This window comes from Sceloporus occidentalis, unplaced genomic scaffold (genome assembly GCF_023333645.1).
Source record: "Sceloporus occidentalis isolate IW3139 unplaced genomic scaffold, rSceOcc1.0.p SCAF_7, whole genome shotgun sequence".
NCBI classification, from domain to species: domain Eukaryota; kingdom Metazoa; phylum Chordata; class Lepidosauria; order Squamata; family Phrynosomatidae; genus Sceloporus; species Sceloporus occidentalis.
In genome coordinates this window covers 6,428,106-6,445,053 of record NW_028316987.1, presented here as the reverse complement: position 1 = coordinate 6,445,053, position 16,948 = coordinate 6,428,106, and the positions used below count along the sequence as shown (strand labels likewise).

General features: G+C 41.2%; 1 protein-coding gene across 1 annotated transcript in view; it reads left to right on the top strand.

The window, feature by feature from the left end:
• The window catches only part of LOC149309095 (puromycin-sensitive aminopeptidase-like), a 91,113-nt gene extending 81,414 nt beyond the window's left edge, over window positions 1-9,699 (top strand). The window contains exons 17-23 of the mRNA XM_089531780.1: window positions 264-483; window positions 1,632-1,774; window positions 2,222-2,278; window positions 3,977-4,084; window positions 5,635-5,790; window positions 5,891-5,938; window positions 7,506-9,699. Of these exons, the coding sequence (XP_089387906.1) occupies window positions 264-483; window positions 1,632-1,774; window positions 2,222-2,278; window positions 3,977-4,084; window positions 5,635-5,790; window positions 5,891-5,938; window positions 7,506-7,658 (885 nt within the window). The 3' untranslated portion in view covers window positions 7,659-9,699. The remainder of the gene's footprint in view (window positions 1-263; window positions 484-1,631; window positions 1,775-2,221; window positions 2,279-3,976; window positions 4,085-5,634; window positions 5,791-5,890; window positions 5,939-7,505) is intronic.
• Window positions 9,700-16,948: the final 7,249 nt, after the last annotated feature.

Sequence of the window (16,948 nt, the reverse complement as noted above, 5' to 3'; positions counted from 1 at the left end):
TCTGCAAAATGGCAAAGGAAGGAGACTGAGTTAAGCATATGCCAAGTTTTCCAAGCCAATCAAATAGCTGAAAACTAACTTTGTCCTCTGATCAGAGTATCCTGACCAGGTAGACCCATGTAAACTATAACTGCCCCGGCCCACCCCCTGTGCTGTAAAGAGTCTGTCCCCATCCAGTCTTTATAAGCATTGTGTGTGGTAAGATGTAATGCTTCATTTTGCTTTTGAAGATAAGTATTAATTTATATGTTTTCCTCTCTCAGGCCCGAGCTGGAATTATTAGTACTGTAGAGGTTCTAAAAGTCATGGAAGCATTTGTGAATGAGCCCAACTATACCGTGTGGAGCGACCTGAGCTGTAACCTGGGGATTCTCTCGACTCTCTTGTCCCACACAGACTTCTATGAGGAGATCCAGACATTCGTCCGTGATATCTTTTCACCCATAGGAGAGAAGCTGGGCTGGGACCCTAAGCCTGGCGAGGGTATGGAGGTTTATTTCAGTTTTGATTTTTGAGTGCTGAATTTTTATCCTGCAACTTTTGCTATTGGAAATTCAGACCCCTTTCCAGAATATTCAGATACTCAAGGGGCTTATATAATGAATGACTAGTTAGCCTAGAGCTACGTTATGGTGCTTATCATTCCAGAATTGGCACAAAACAGTGTGTGTTTAGCAAAAGAAATTATTTGTTGGTCTGTTTTACTTCTTCTTCTTCTTCTTCTTCTTCTTCTTCTTCTTCTTCTTCTTCTTCTTCTTCTTCTTGATAGCTGCAAATGTTAGACAATTGCACAAAAAGGTTTTGAATACTAGTCAGAATGAGGAGCGTAGTAGAAGAATAGTGTTGAGCTAGTGTCTAAGCCTAGTTCAACCATAGACTTTCTAGCTGACTTTTAAGTCACTGTCTCTTAGTCCCTCATTCGTTCATAGTTAAAAACTTCTGAATTTTTCCAGCAGACATTAATGTTGTACAGGGCTGAAAAATTTACAATGCTCAAATGTTCATAGAAAGGTGGTCTGCGTTGAATCAAGTCATTAATTTCTCTAGCACAGTACAGCTTGCACCAAATGATAGTGGTACTCTAAATAGTAGTGGTCCCTTGAAAAAAATCTTGCCTGAGGTACTTTCCTTAGAGCATGCCATAGACTGAACCTGAGACCATTGATATAAAAGGAATGGATTGTATGTATTCTGTTACTGACGTATATCACCCAGCCTCAGTCTTGCTTGTAATTAGCAGATTTCATGTTGATGCCAAGGAGAACATTTAAGCTCCATGCAATATTGACACCTAAACTATTGATTCTGGTGTTTAAGAATGAGATACCATAATTGCAATAACTACAAATATGTAGTTAAGAATTAATGGCAGAATGAATAAGGTCATTATGAATCTATCCAGATGTTTAGGATCTCTTTCTGGAGTTTAGGAATGGGAAGATTAGCAGCCATCTTGTAGAAAAATTCACAGACTTCTGACTAGAAAGGAAGGTGTGGACAAACTTTTGGCCCTCTAAATGTTTCACTACAACCACCATCAGCCCTGTTATATATTCAGATACACAGAGACTGTTAATCCCTTTTTAAAAAGCAAACAGTGAATTTAATCTTTCTGATTTGCTTCTCAACAGGCCATCTGGATGCGCTTCTGAGGGGTTTAGTTTTGGGCAAGCTAGGAAAAGCTGGTCATAAGGCAACACTGGAAGAAGCCCGACGTCGGTTTAAGGACCATGTAGAAGGAAAGCACGTCCTGTCTGCTGATCTGAGAAGTCCTGTAGGTTGCTTTGAGTCACCTGATGTCTCTGAAAGACCTGGTCCACCCCACCCCTTGCCTGTATATAAATACAGGCAATCTTGAATCCCATTTTGGGAGAAGGGCAGGGTTGAATCCAATCAATCAATCAATCAGTCAGTCAAGTGCTACGTAAACATAAGTTCCTTGCTTCATGCACTTCTGCTGGTTCACCAGTAAGTCCCACCTTCTCAGCATGGTGAATTCTCTCCTTACCTTTTTAAATTGTGAAAGTCCAATAGCATTAGTCAAAGTCACATAGTTGCAAAGGTTTTTGAAATTATTTGGTAATATTTGGGGGATAAAGAGAAAGATGCTATGCAAAGTGAAATCTAGAAGTGCAGGCATCTTAAGACTGAACGACAGCTAATGTGCTCCTTGAAAGTGTTTTTTTAAAGCTGTTTAAGAGTGGTTGTATTCTTTTTTCAGGTATATGTAACTGTTTTGAAGCATGGTGACAGTACAACCTTAGATACTATGCTAAAGGTGAGTGTATTCTTTATATTACTGTGCTTGTTGAAGCTTTGGATAATTTTCAAGGACAGTCCTACACATAATTAATGTCAGTAGCATGTAGATCTTCGGAGTTAGGCTATTTAGGAAAGACAACGGCTGATGAACCAGATGAAGCCAAACATGCTCCCTCAAGAAAACATATATACGCATGCATTTGTGCAGTTGGATAGCATTACATAAAACTAAAATAATTCTTTTGGATTTTAATCTAATTTTTGTTATTCAGAATGGGTAGGAGATCAATTCTATACAATAAATAAAGCTTAGAATAAAGATATAAGCTATGGGAGTGCTCAAATCATGTATTCAATGTTGAAAGAAATTGCTTGGCCACAACAAAATATAATCTAATGAATATTTTTTCTGCCAGTACTTTGATGATCTTGTTTCCTTTCCAAATCAAGCTTTCATATAAAAATCTGCTCAATGAGACATCCCTGGATTCTATCCAATTCCATGGATTTTTTTGTTTTGGATCTAATGCCGCCAACAGAGTCATTTTCAGAGTATTCCCATTTATACTAGGGGCCATCAAAACAAACTGGCAGATGATGTTAAAACTTGATTGTGTTCTGAGACATACTAATTCTTAAACCTGCTGTGTTTCTAGTTTCAGGGGATGATGAAAAAAGTCTTGTAGGAATGGATTTTCACATGTATTGGGCATCCCAACTTTTGAAATCTGGGTTTCAAAACATGCATGCCCTCAGTCCATCCTTCCTGCTTAAACTGTTTTTTTAAAAAAATAAGAAAAAGAAAATAATAGTGCTTTGCTGAACCATTTGTCCTCTAAGTAATTAAAAGGGACTTTTCCTGGATCTTCCGCAGCCCTGCTGTGTTCTGTAGAAGAGCTCCAATATGAGTGGCATGTTAATACATTTAAAAAGTACCGTCATTGATACACTTCAGAAGAGACAATGGCCTGTTACAGACAGCCAAAATAAAGCTGCTTCGAGTCACTTTGGAGGTATGGTATTTCAATGATACATGCGTCCTAAGAGTCCAAAGGCCACACCAAAGCCACGCTCCAGTCCTAAGGACTGGAGTGCAGCTTTGGTGAAGCTTCCAGACTCTTAGGACTCATGCATCATTGAAATATCATACCTCCAAAGTGACTCGAAGCAGCTTTATTTTGGCTGTCTGTAACAGGCCAATATTAGCAGAGCAATTAAAAGTACAGTCCCCCCTCCTAACTCGTGGGGGATCTGTTCTGGACCCCCCCCCCCAGGAGACTTGCAGATAATCAAGCCCCATTGAAATGAATGGGGTGCATTCTTGCACACAAGCATAGGGTGCGCACCATGGGAGTGCGCCCCATTCACCTCAGTGGCGAGTCACCCCTCCGCAGATCATCAAGTCCGCAGATTTCAAGTCCACCGACTTGGAGGGGCAACTGTAGATCTTTTGTTTTACCATTGTGTTGAATTAGTGTGCCATCTAGTGGCTTTTTGCCTATTTAGACCCTCAGTTACTTGGAATTGTGGCTTTTATTTGACCTCCACTAAACTAAGTGGCAAAAATCCTGTGTGGATTACCCATTAGCTATGCTCTGAGAAGTTCAGCAGGTTTGTCAGAATACCACATGTTAGGTTTCTAATTTAGCTTCTCTGTCTTCTAAGGCGGGAAATGAATCTAATGTCACTTACTTTTTTTGTTTGTTTCCTACAGCTCCACAAACAGGCTGATATGCAGGAAGAGAAGAACCGAATAGAGCGTGTACTTGGCGCAATATCTCAGCCAGAGTTAATACAGAAAGTTCTCACTTTTGCACTTTCAGTGAGTAATCATCCAAACACTGAGTTGTGTGTATTGTCTTCATTGGTCACTGTAGAAACATGGAATTTGGTATCATGTGCCATTTTCAAAGATTTCTTGTTTTAAAGCTATCAAATTTGTTAGACTACAAAGGTGTGCTTAGACACATAGACAGAACCTAGTGACATCTCAGAAAGCATTTGAATGGTGGCTAGTACTTCAGTTGTCTTGTGTAGATTCTTGGTCCTATCTGTAGCTGCCTAAAGCAAAATAAAATCTGCACAGTAGAGCGAGGTGGAAGGGGCACCAATGACAAAGCTGCAGAAAGTTCAGAGCATCTTCATCATTATGGACTCTTTGCCCTTCTGTTTCTTTAGAAATGAACCATGTGTTTGCCACATGTCTGTGTCTTCATGTAAAGTCCCAAGAGCTAGTTGCTTGTTCCACTAAAGAAAATGTACATGGCAGTGGAAGCTTGTACTAATTGCTTACTGCTGAACATATTCTTTCACCCTAATTGACACATGACCAACACAGTTTAGAAGATGAATCAGTGGTTCCTCTGTTTCCCATTGGATGCTTGAAAGAAAGAGGGTGGGTTACTTGACAACAGAATCTTCAGTTATCCTAGGTAGAAAAACTGGAGCAAACCATCCTCTACAAATGAAATGTTTTAGTGCAAGAGAATATGCAGGTATTTATATCTTCTCAGCACACAATTAAATCTCAAAGAGAGGGCAGTAATTGGTTCTTCACTTGAATGAACCTGTCAGCATTACAAACCTGATGTTTTTTTCTGCTAAAAGTGCTGTGTGAATAGACCACTGCTGTTGGGGGGAGAAATGAACAGTACCAGATTTGTTCTAGATATTGTACAGATGTAGTGGAAGCTCAGATAATGGCACATTCCCCTTCTTTCCACCTGTAACATGTAATGGAAATACATGGGATGATATCACAATATTAGTTTCTCTACCCTTGTTTCACGTCATTGACGGCTGTTACAGTGTTTTGCTGTGCATTTCTACAACCCACTAAATCAGTGGAACATAAGGTAGCCGTGACTGCTTCATTTCATTGTTTCAGTTCTAAGTATTCCCCCCACCCCCCCCTCCCAGTTACCTGACTGGTCTGGCCAACTGAATTTCAAATCTGAGGTTTACCAAAGGTTTCTAAATGAGATCAGCAATGGTGGACAAGATTCTGTGGGAAAAGAAGCTTGCTTATCACACTGTACTGACATCCCCTGCACTGCAGAGCCACAGGGGAATGCTGGGTGTGTTCTGGCATGCACCTGCAATTCACAATGCATTAGTGAATCCCTACAGGCCTGGTTGGCACTGGCATAAATGGAGAGTATGCCCTGGAACATTTCCCAGAATCTTTTACAAAACAGAGAAGTCAGTATGAAACAATTTAACTAAAATGCCTAAAGATGATTTCCCAAGGTCAGTTAAATGGTCATGTTGCTGGTGCACATAATAGAGACAACTCTTGGATTGGTATGTGTGGAACTCAATTTGTGGATTCAAGGATACTAGAGTTACTGATCCTTTTTGTTCAATTTGCAGGAAGAGGTACGTCCCCAGGATACAGTATCTGTCATTGGTGGAGTGGCTGGAGGCAGTAAGCAGGGCCGAAAAGCTGCCTGGAAGTTTGTCAGAGACAACTGGGAGGAGTTGTATAATCGCTACCAGGGGGGCTTTTTAATATCCAGGCTAATAAAGGTGTGCATGAAAAATCTTGACTACATCAACCATTGATAAAACAAGTATTTTTGTTTTATGTCCCTTCTTGATTTACTATGTGCTCTGCCTTGTGTTTCAGCTGTCAGTGGATGGATTTGCAATTGACAAAATGGCTGCAGAAGTCAAGGTAAGACTACATGTAACTGTATATATATCTTGGCTGATGGTCTTGTAAGTTCTTTTGGATTCATATACTAGTGAACTGGCATTGAACTTCCTTTCTCCCCACTGTTGGACTATCTCTACTGAGAATTGATTAGGGAAGAAAGGAAAGCATGTTTCAGAGCAAGATATTCCCGAATTCTGCTGCCTCACTTAGCCTTTTTTGATGTGTCAGTCAGCCTCTGTGCTCTCTAGATGTATAAAATTATGTATTTATTTAATTCATATGCCCCCATTCTTCCAGTATGTGAGACCCAAGGTGGCTTGCAATCAAGTGTGTAAATAAGCTTATTGGTATTGATTTTATGTTACATATTACTTGACAGACCAAAATCCCAAGTAGGTAGTGGTGGAAAATTACCATGGTTACAGACTTTTTTCCTATAAAAATAGATGTAAATTCTATGCATGTTGCGGAAAAGGATAAAGTCATCTTTTTTCAAGTTTCTCCCAAGCTGGTGGTTTCAAGATGTTTTGGATGTCAATACCAATGAGCCCTAGCCAGCACAGCTAATGGTAAGGGATTATGGCAATTTTCCAAAATGTAGAGGGCACCAGGTTGAGTAGAAGATCAAATAGCACCTCATAATAAACATAAACTGTGTGGTTGGGATGCTTTGTATCATTGGAGGTTATATACCAGTTTCCATCAAACTACTGGGAGAGTTGGCTGTCCCACTTTCATGGGAGTGATTAGCTATCCAGTATATTTGGACAAAGCTGTGATACAACCATAACATTCACAAATTATGCAAGGAAATAAAGACATGGCTACTTGGCTTGGTTCTAAATCACAGAGATTTCTGGAAGCATGACAGAGAAGGATAGGACGGAGAACAGACACCTGCCAAGCTTCACTGGATGTGTAACCAAGAGTTATTTATATACTCAGTATTCCACAGCGCTCTAAGGAACACTTTTCAGAATCTTTAACTGGGTTGGTTTGGCTAACTGTTTAACTCTATGAAAGTAGCCATTTTTAATGTATACAGTAGCCCTTAGAAACATGACCATAGGATATCAATATAAGTCTTCAACTGGTTTGTTGTTGTTGTTGTTGTCATCCATGCCTCACCATGGACACTTGAATAAGTAGATGAGCAAATATGTTCTTTGTATATAGATGTAATTTTAAAAAATAAAAATGGAATAACACTTTGGTTTTTAGGGAATATAAATATCTTGTTACTGCAGCATAACTGGAAATTCAGAACAATAGTTTAAACATAGATCTGCAAAAATATTTTTAGCTGCTTTGTTTTCAGACACCGTTCTTGTAGTTTGAGTCTGATTTTGTGTCCTCCTGCTCACTGTCCACATTTATATGCTGTGGAATTTTGGTCCTCCAGATATTGTTGGACTCAAATTCTCACCAACACCAGTGAGTTTGGCTGGTGGTGAGAGATAGGTAGTTCATCAACATCGGGAAGACCACAGGTTCCACATCCCTTACTCTATATATCTTTACTGTTTCAACCAATTTAAATGTTATCAGGTATGACACTCCTAGAGGATGTTGTTTCATTTCATAGGCTTTCTTTGAGAGTCACCCAGCTCCATCAGCTGAACGCACCATCCAGCAGTGCTGTGAAAACATCCTGTTGAACGCTGCATGGCTGAAGCGTGATGCTGAAAATGTCCATCAGTACCTCCTGCAGCGCAAGGCCTCACCAACTGCTGTGTGAGCCTACCTTCACCCATCTTGGACATCCCAACTGCTGTGGCCCAACTGCCTCGGTGCGAGGATGAGGAGCTGCTATCCAACAGCTGAATAATACGCCAAGGAAATTGGAGTCTTTTCTCAAACCAATGGGGATTGGACAATGAATGTAGTTAACTGGTTCCTGCTCACACTCCAGAATTAAATTCTATTAAAAATTATCAACAATTCAGCGAAAAACAAAAACAAAACCAACCACCCTGTAAATATAATAGTAATAAAATAGAGCATAACAAAACTGTGAAACTTCCTTAAGCCTTTGTCAGTGGTCAAAATATTTAACACCCCCTTCCTTACACTTACTGATAAATGATTTTTTAACCATCCCTCTCCCTTTTTCTAAAAAAATTAAAGAAGCAGCAAGGAAATCAGAGGTTTCTAAGGAAGTTAAAATATATGGCAGGTTGAAGGCAGGAATGGGTTAACGCCTCTGAGCACGCCAGAGAGCACACTAAAAGATGGCAAAAAACACGTATTGTTGTGTGGAATGGTTCAGTTGTGAAAGACAGCTTGGCATAACCTAATGTGTATTACTGAGTCGGGGGTTTCTGGGAGACATCCTGCAATCTTGGTTCAAATTTGAACACTTGTAAGAATCCTGTCCTTCCCAATCCCTCATCTCATTATCTCTTGGGAGGGAAGAAATAAAATGTTCTGTCTTTCTCCCTCAACTTTTGGGTTTCATTTGCTGGTGTCCTTAGAGGTTACAAAATCTTATGGAAACATCTTTCTCAGCCACATTGAAAGAATTCATACCATCCTTTTCTATCTTTCTTTAAATTATACCCCACCATTGCATGCAAGTAACATATAGTACTGTGACTGGATTCTTCTGGGCCACTGTAAGGACTGGCCCCTTTAAGCATAACACTGTAGTTTGACTAAAAGACTCGCTCAGTTTAAAAACCAAAACACTGCCCTAAACTTCTTGTGACTGCAGCTTTCCATTCCCCTTTCTTTGGTGATGTTTGGTAATTTGATTCAGAAGCCTTAAAACTTGTATTAGCTGGCATGATGATGAAATTCTAAGTTGTGTGCCATCAGTTGCTTACCAGACTAGCATGTTCCTGCTAACCAGATTTCAAACATGACACCACTCCTCCCACAAATGTTTACAGTTCCCTTTTTTAAAATACCTTTTTAAAAAGGAATTCATATTTGGTGTGGCTTTAACTGTTATTTGAGAAGGTCATCAGATCCTAGCTGTCAAACTGCTTCCCTGGAAACATATTTTGTGCTATTGTTTTAAAAGAAAAACAAAAGGAAAAAAATTAAAACTAGTTGGCGTTAATAAAAAGGAAAGTCAATGTGAAACTGAAGAGTCTTGGTTTTGGTGTGGTATGCTGGCAAAACTGGAAAATGGTATTTTTGTAGATCGCTTTGGCTGTATCACCATACTGTAAAACAATTTTAATGGGTATCGGTGTACAAAACTGATTTTCTTTCTTATTCTTAATTATACCTGCATCTGGGAATAAATCTGTTCAAACTCATAAGTGGGCCTACCATGAGACAAATTGAGGAGGTTGAAAAATTTTGGACCTTTAAGGACAGCACATAATTGGAGATACAAATTTCTGTATGTAAAATTCTGAAGTGGTTATCCATTTCAGTGGGGCTTATGTAGGATTGTGCAGTGAATTGTATAAAAATCTAAAGTTAATTTCACTTTGTTCCCACTGAAATCCATGGGACTTTGGTTAAATCAGTACTAGTTTGTTCCACTGACTCCAGTGGGATGTAAATTGAAGTAATTTCACCTGGATTTAACATCTCAGGTGCCAAAATGTCCTGTGCCCACCATTTACAAACCTCAATTACTGGAAAAGTATCTTCGAATCAAAGTGTTTCTTTTTCAGGCAGTGTTCTAGGTAGCTAATGTGTTATGGCTCTCCTCTCCCCCCCCCCCCCCACCATCCCACTCCATAATTGCTTGTTGAAAGCTGTGCAGTCTTGTTCCACAGAAATATATAGGGATCAGATTATCAATTAAATATTTCAGGGAACATTCTGTCTCTTCTGTGATCTTTATTTTGTTACCATGTATTATTAAGTTGCTGTTTAATGCTACAGGTAATACCTAATGGGAGAGAAGAAGCATTCCTGGACAGTCTGCTGAAAGGTCTTGCTTTGCTGTGTGTAGACTTTATACATCCATCAGTCCAAAAAGAGACAGGATTCAATTCATATCTACAATCTAAGGAACTAATAAGTGGCTTGTTGTGCAACACACACATTTTCTCTACCAAACATATCACCATATTGATTAACCTACTTAGTTCTGCCATCTTACAGCTCAGAGCAGTACAGAATTAACACCTGGTACTATTAAGATATAGGTTCTTCTTAACTGTTGAGCTTTTGTGCTTGTTAGTTGAGCTTTTGTGGCTTTCTATGGAAGGATAGATCAGCTGCTGGAACTTTGCTTCCTTTCAGTGGAAGCAATATAACTGGGTGTCATCCTAGAACATGTGGCATTAGCCTAGGTTACACATTATTATAAGAAAAACCAGCTGACGGATACTCCCTACTCTGTTCTCTGATTTTCATCTGTAAACCATGCACACTCTGTGCTGACAAATCGTTCTGAGAAACATGCATAATGGATGCACTACCCTTAAGGTTAAGGTGAAAGTTAGACTCAAAAAGAGAGAATATTCTGAACATTGGGGGGGGGGGGGGGGGGACAGATGGGACAGCAGGAGCGTCTTGGAACTGCCCCTTCCGAAGATGGATTGGGGCCGTGGCAAACATGCTGTGGCCCCAATCCGTCTTGAACCCAGCCCAAAAAGGAGTGAATAACGTCTCCTTTTTTGGCAGGGGAAAAGCCGGCTTTGCCAGGCCTGCTGCAACCGCGTGGCGGCTTCGTGATGCTGTGGTGGCATGTAAATGCCACACCGCCAGAGTGTCATGAAGCCACCTGACTTCTGGGCAGCTTCAGGGCGGCTTCATAACATACAGCGTCAAAACATTGCACTCTCAAGCAACCCAGATGATGGCTTTCAAAGGCCATCAGTTCGGGCCCCTAGTTTACATAGATCCTAGAAAGCACTCCCAATTTGTTCTGATGGGATGTGGGGTCAGTCTTTTTTCCCCCTATTCAATATGCTGTTTTGTTTTGTATTCCTACCTCAGCAGAAACTCATCGTTGGAGTTCTGGGTGTATGATATATGGTCTGGGCCCAAAGAATTGCAATAAAAAATAGAGGGCAGCATTATTGTTGTTCTTCTAAATAGGCAATACCTGGAAGGCTTTACACCAGTATCTCTCCATCTATTTTATGTGGTAGACTGGCAGATCTTTCCAGTGTGCCATATTATGGAAATTCACTGAGGACTGGCATCCAAAGACCATCACTTTATAGCACAAATTCACACTTCTCTATTCTTAAAAATACACACTACAAATATCTGAGAGGAGGGACTCAAAAATATTTTATAAATTATGCAGACAAAGTAGATGTGCACATTTTCTTCTGCAAACCCTGGGGGGGGATGAATCTGAAGGAAGCAACAGACTTACAAATCTAGGAATGTCCTTGGTATGTGTATTCTAAGCAGTTAACCAGCTTTTTCCTTAACATTTTCTTCACCGGGCATTACCTATAAATGTTTCAGTTGATATTTTTTAGTCTCAAAGCCTGAAAACCTAATTACTTTTAAAATTAAATTGAGATCCTCAGGATCTCTATACTTAGGCGGGGTACATACCGCCGCTTTGCGGCGGTCTGCCGCCGCCGCCAGTAGGTCCGCGGGGGAGCTGGAGCCTTCAGACGGCCTGACTCCCGCGCGGACCGAAAAAGAAGCTCCAAAATGGAGCTTCTTTTACCGTCGCGTTTGCGACGTAGCGAGGCGCCAGGGGCGCGCTCGCTACGTCACAAGCGGCGCGACGCGTACGGACGCTCAGCGTCCGATACGCAAAGATGGCGGCGCCCATGTGGAAGGGGCACCGCCATCTTGTACGTATAGAATACGTACTAGGGTTAGGGGGGTGCGGAAGCACCGCCCCTTCCTAACCCTAGTACGTATTCTATACGTACTAAATGGCGGTATGTATCCCGCCTTAGTCTCAAATTCTTCATTTGTACAGCACTGTTGTCAAATACATACATACCTTTGGTGTTCATTCTTAATCTATATCTACTTTTAGATGTGATCTCCATTTCCTTAAACTGGTACAGAGGAACTTAATAATAATAATAATAATAATAATAAAATTTTTATTTATATACCGCCCTTCCATCAGATCAGGGCGGTTTACAACAATTAAAATACAATAAACAATAAACTTAAAATCATACACAAATTACATAAAACATAAAAACAAAAGGCCCCAGGTTAGCCAATCCCGTTGCCGGTGCGGCGGGGGGGGGGGCCTATGGAACCTTATTCAGGGAATGCTATCCCAAACAGGTAGGTCTTCAAGTCCCGTCTGAATTGGGCCAGGGAGGTAGCTGAGCGGAGCTCTATGGGCAGCGTGTTCCAAAGGGCCGGGGCGGCGATGGAAAATGTCCTCCTGGTAGTGGAGACAAACCTCGCCCCGGGAACCCTAAGTAATTGCTGCCCAGATGTTCTGAGGGTGCGGGCGGAATGTATGGGGAGAGACGGTCCTTCAGGTATCCTGGGCCCAGGCCATTTAGGGCTTTATAGGTCATCACCAACACCTTATATTGCGCCCGGAAGCGAATGGGCAGCCAATGGAGATCTTTTAATACCGGTGTTATATGGCTGGCCCTGGATGTACCAGTGACCAGCCTGGCTGCCATGTTCTGCACCATTTGAAGCTTCCGGGTTTGGTATAAGGGTTGCCCCATGTAGAGTACATTGCAGAAATCCAGTCTCGAGGTTACCAGGGCGTGTACCACAGTTTCAAGGTCCCTCTGGGCCAGGTATGGGCGCAGCTGGCGAATAAGCCGAAGCTGATGACAGGTGCTCTTGACCGTCGCATTCACCTGAGCAGTCAGGCGAAGGGACGAGTCAAGAAGCACCCCCAGACTGCGCACGGAGTCCTTCACAGGGAGCGTGACCCCGTTCAGGACAGGTGGAACCACCGCCATTCCTGGACCAGGGGAACCTATCACGAGTACCTCCGTTTTCTCTGGATTCAGCTTGAGTCGGTTTTCCCTCATCCAGCCCATTACTGACTCCAGACAGGCCACGAGAGGAGAGACGCCATCCTCAGTCACTGCATCAGTCGGAGACATAGAAAAGATTATTTGGGTGTCATCAGCGTACTGATAACCCCGCGCCCCATGTCTCCGGATGATCTCTCCCAGCGGTTTCATGTAAATGTTAAATAGCATGGGAGACAGAATGGCTCCTTGAGGGACCCCAGTTTTAAGGGCCCTCTCGTCGGAGCACAAGTCTCCCAGCTGCACCATCTGGGACCTCCCGGAGAGGTAGGACCGGAACCACTGGAGCGCAGTGCCGCCGATTCCCACCTCTGCCAGGCGCCCCAGAAGGATACCATGGTCTATGGTATCGAAAGCCGCTGAGATGTCCAAGAGCACCAACAGGGACACGCTTCCCCTGTCGATGCCCAGACGGAGATCATCGACCAAGGCGACCATGGCCGTCTCAACCCCGTAACCCGCCCGAAAGCCAGTTTGAAATGGGTCCAGATAATCCGTTTCATCCAAGACCGCCTGAAGCTGGATTGCAACCGCCCTCTCGATCACCTTCCCCAAAAATGGCAGCAGTGAAACTTCCCCTTATCACCAAGGTTTTGGTCTCTTTAGTTTTCTGGTTTTTGTGGTTCCCCTTCATAGTGATAGTGTTCTTGTCCTACCTCTTTTTTCTGAGGTCTTCCTTCACCCCTGCCCCCCCCCCCCCATCTTTTTTGAAGATGAGTATATAATGATATGATGAAAGGCAGCCATTTGCATGCTAGGCTACTCTTTATTTTTTAACTTTTGTTAAAGTGTTTCCAATGGCAACATGTGAGGGAGCTATGTTTTGAGTCAAGATGATTTGGCCTTACTTTGTGTATGCATGTACCTTCGTGTTGCCTGTTGACTTATGGTGACCCTATGAATTTCACAGGGTTTTCTTAGGCGAGGAATACTCAGAGGTGGTTTTTCCAGTTCCTTCCTCTGAAATAGTATGCACAGCATCTGGTATCCATTGGCAGATTCCCATCCAAATATTAAACAGGGATGACCCTGCTTAGATTTCAAGATCAGGTTGGATCTGGTGCCTTTAGGGTATTTAGGCAGCCGACTGTTGTTATTTTACATTACATCAAATTAATTGGTCCCTCTAGGCTAGGGTTTACAACTGTAGCCTTCAGATGTTTTTGATGTATAGCTTTCATCACCATAGCCCCCATAGCCAATGGTAAAGGATTATGGAAATTAACCAAAAACATCTGGAGGGCCATAGTTGCCAACTTTTGCAATGTAGCCTATACCAAACATGTCTTCCTATATTGTAAAGTATGTCATTCATTTCTGAAAATTCTACATAGACTTTCAATAAAATTTATTATTTATTCATTTGATTTCTATCCCACCTTTCTCCCCAAATGGGACCCGAGGCGGCTTACAAATAAAACTTCTAAAAACATATTCCAAAATGGATGAGATTTCTCTAAGATAATCTTCTAACACTTGCAGTCTTATAAGCTGTTCTGCATGTCTTAATCTGAGCCAAAACCTAGTTCTAGAATTAGGTAGCAGCCTGGAAGATGTATTCTGAAACACATACAATGCATTTAAAAAAATCCTAGGTTCATTCCTTGGCATCTCTGGATGGGACTGAGAAAGACATATCTCTGAACTGCTGTGGAGCAGCTTGACTAGTATGCGGCAGCATCTTTTGTTACTGTTAATTTAAGGCTTTAGGACCTAGGACCCACACCAAGCCCAGAAATGCTGATTTAAAATGAAAACAAAACAAGTGCCCACTTGATCTATATCAGTTTAGCCCAAATATCTTCAGTTGCACAGTAATATTCTAACCAAGTACTTTATTTAAGAGAGGACTATTGCTTACTGTCAGGATCTTTTTATATTCTTAACATGCAGGGAGGGTTTCTTCAAATGTGATCTCACAAGTACTTGCTTTAAGCCACTCCTTTTCACAAATACAGTCGGCCCTTCTTATACACGGATTATTTATACACGGATTCAAGCATACACGGTTTGAAAATGTTCCAAAAAAGTATAAATTTACCTTGATGTTCCATTTTTTATTAGGGACACCATTTTGCTATGTCATTATATTTAATGGGACTTGAGCATACACGGATTTTGTTATACATGGGGGATCTTGGAACCAAACCCCAGTGTATAACAAGGGTCCACTGTATACATTTATCCTCTGGATCCATGGAACCATCTTCCTTCTGCTGGTCATAATAAGCCATGGAAGATCAAACTTGAATTGTCATGGTCCACTCTTCCAAACATCATCTCCATATCCTCTGGATGTAAAAACACTCAGCATAGGACTAGACACTATTCTAGAAACAGCGGTGCCCTGAATAGCAAATTTAGTAACTGAGTAAATTCTAAATCGAGTAAATAATAAATTGAGGCAAATAAAGTGAATTTGTCTTGGAAATGGTTAGCACACATGCTGCACTGGGCTTGAGAGTACCTTGGGTGCAAATTTGCAACAGCCTTCAACATATCTTTTTAAAAGATGGCTAAAGATGTAATGCTACTGGGGGAGATATATTTTCTTCACCATCATTGCCACTTTCACAAAGTAGACTTCATTAGTATTTCTCACCTATTTTCAAATGTGTGTTATGAATGGCCTCCCATTCACTCTCAAATTAAGACAGAGACTAGGCTCAGTTCAGGAATCTGTTCAGGAGTGAGGTTATTTGCCTTTTTCTGCTTTGGAAAATATGTCTCAGTGACCCTTTAGTAACAAGGATGCCTCAGCTCCTCCCCACAAATTCCCAGGAGAATTCTTTTCAGATTCCCAGGAACCTGTTTGAGAACAAAGCCACACAAAAGAATGGTGTAAAACAGCAAAGTAGTACTAAAAATGACACAGCAGCAACTGAAAATACTGAATGCTTAAAAAGATGAAATCAATAGAATTGAAAGTTACAGACTGTTCAATAAAGGACATTTTACTGTTCACAAGTGTATTAAAGCAGCAGCAATCATAAAATGTTTAGTTCCAGAAGTAATGCAGTAGCAAATCTATATAAAAAAATGACCCAGTTCCTATATTATATTTATTTATACAATTATTTTTTCTGGGTTACATTTTATCCCCCAAAGAATCATCAAAGGAACTTTAAAATTGTAAAGAATATTAAAACTTCATATCATAACACAGCATAATTAGGACATTTTAGCTGTGCGTTTTGTTCTGAATGTGTGAGGGAGGATAGTGAAATAGGGACACTATAGGGATAGTTCACCCATTAGCTTTCAAAAGGTTTTTGGCAATGTCCCCCAACAAAATCCTGAGGGAACTTGGCAATCATGAAATAAAAACACAGGCTCTCTACTTGTTCTTAGTTGGGGATTATAACAAAGAGAGTGACAGTGAAGAACTTCAAAGGGATCTCCTCAAACTTTGCATTAATGGCAAATGTGGTGCAGTGTAAACAAATGTACAATGCTGCACATTGGGATTGGGGTTTGGATTTTAGCTTCACATTCATGTTTATGGGGTCAGAGCTGGCAACGATATTCCTTGGTAGGCTGCATCTACACTGCAGAAATAACCCAGGTTTGACACCACTTAAACTGCCATGCCTCAATGCAATGAAATTCTGGAGACTGTATTTTATTGTGGCACCAGACCCCTCCAACAGAGAAGGCTACATGCCTCACAAGACTACGAACCCCAGAATTCCATAGCATCAAGCCATGTCAATTAAAGTGGCGTCAAACTGGATTATTTCTGCAGTGAGGATGGAGCCTTAACTCTCATTAGGAAAGGGGAAAAAATACAGCTGCCAGTATTGTCTTTATATAAATGGTGAGACCACACTTGGTAGACTGTCTACAATTCTAGTCAGCTCTCCTGAAAAAGAAGATTGTAGACCCTGACAAGATAGAGAAAAAGGCAACTGAAATGATAAAGGATGCTTGAACAACTCTGTCATGATGAAAAACTACAACATCTGATGCTTTCTGGCTCAGAAAAAAGGTAAGAAGGAACATCATAGAAGTGCAGAAGATAGAAAAGGTAGATTAATAGATTTGCAACCTCTCTTTCCTAATACTGGAACCTGGTCTCATCCACTGAAGTTAAATGATGTGAGATTCAAGACTCATTAAAGTA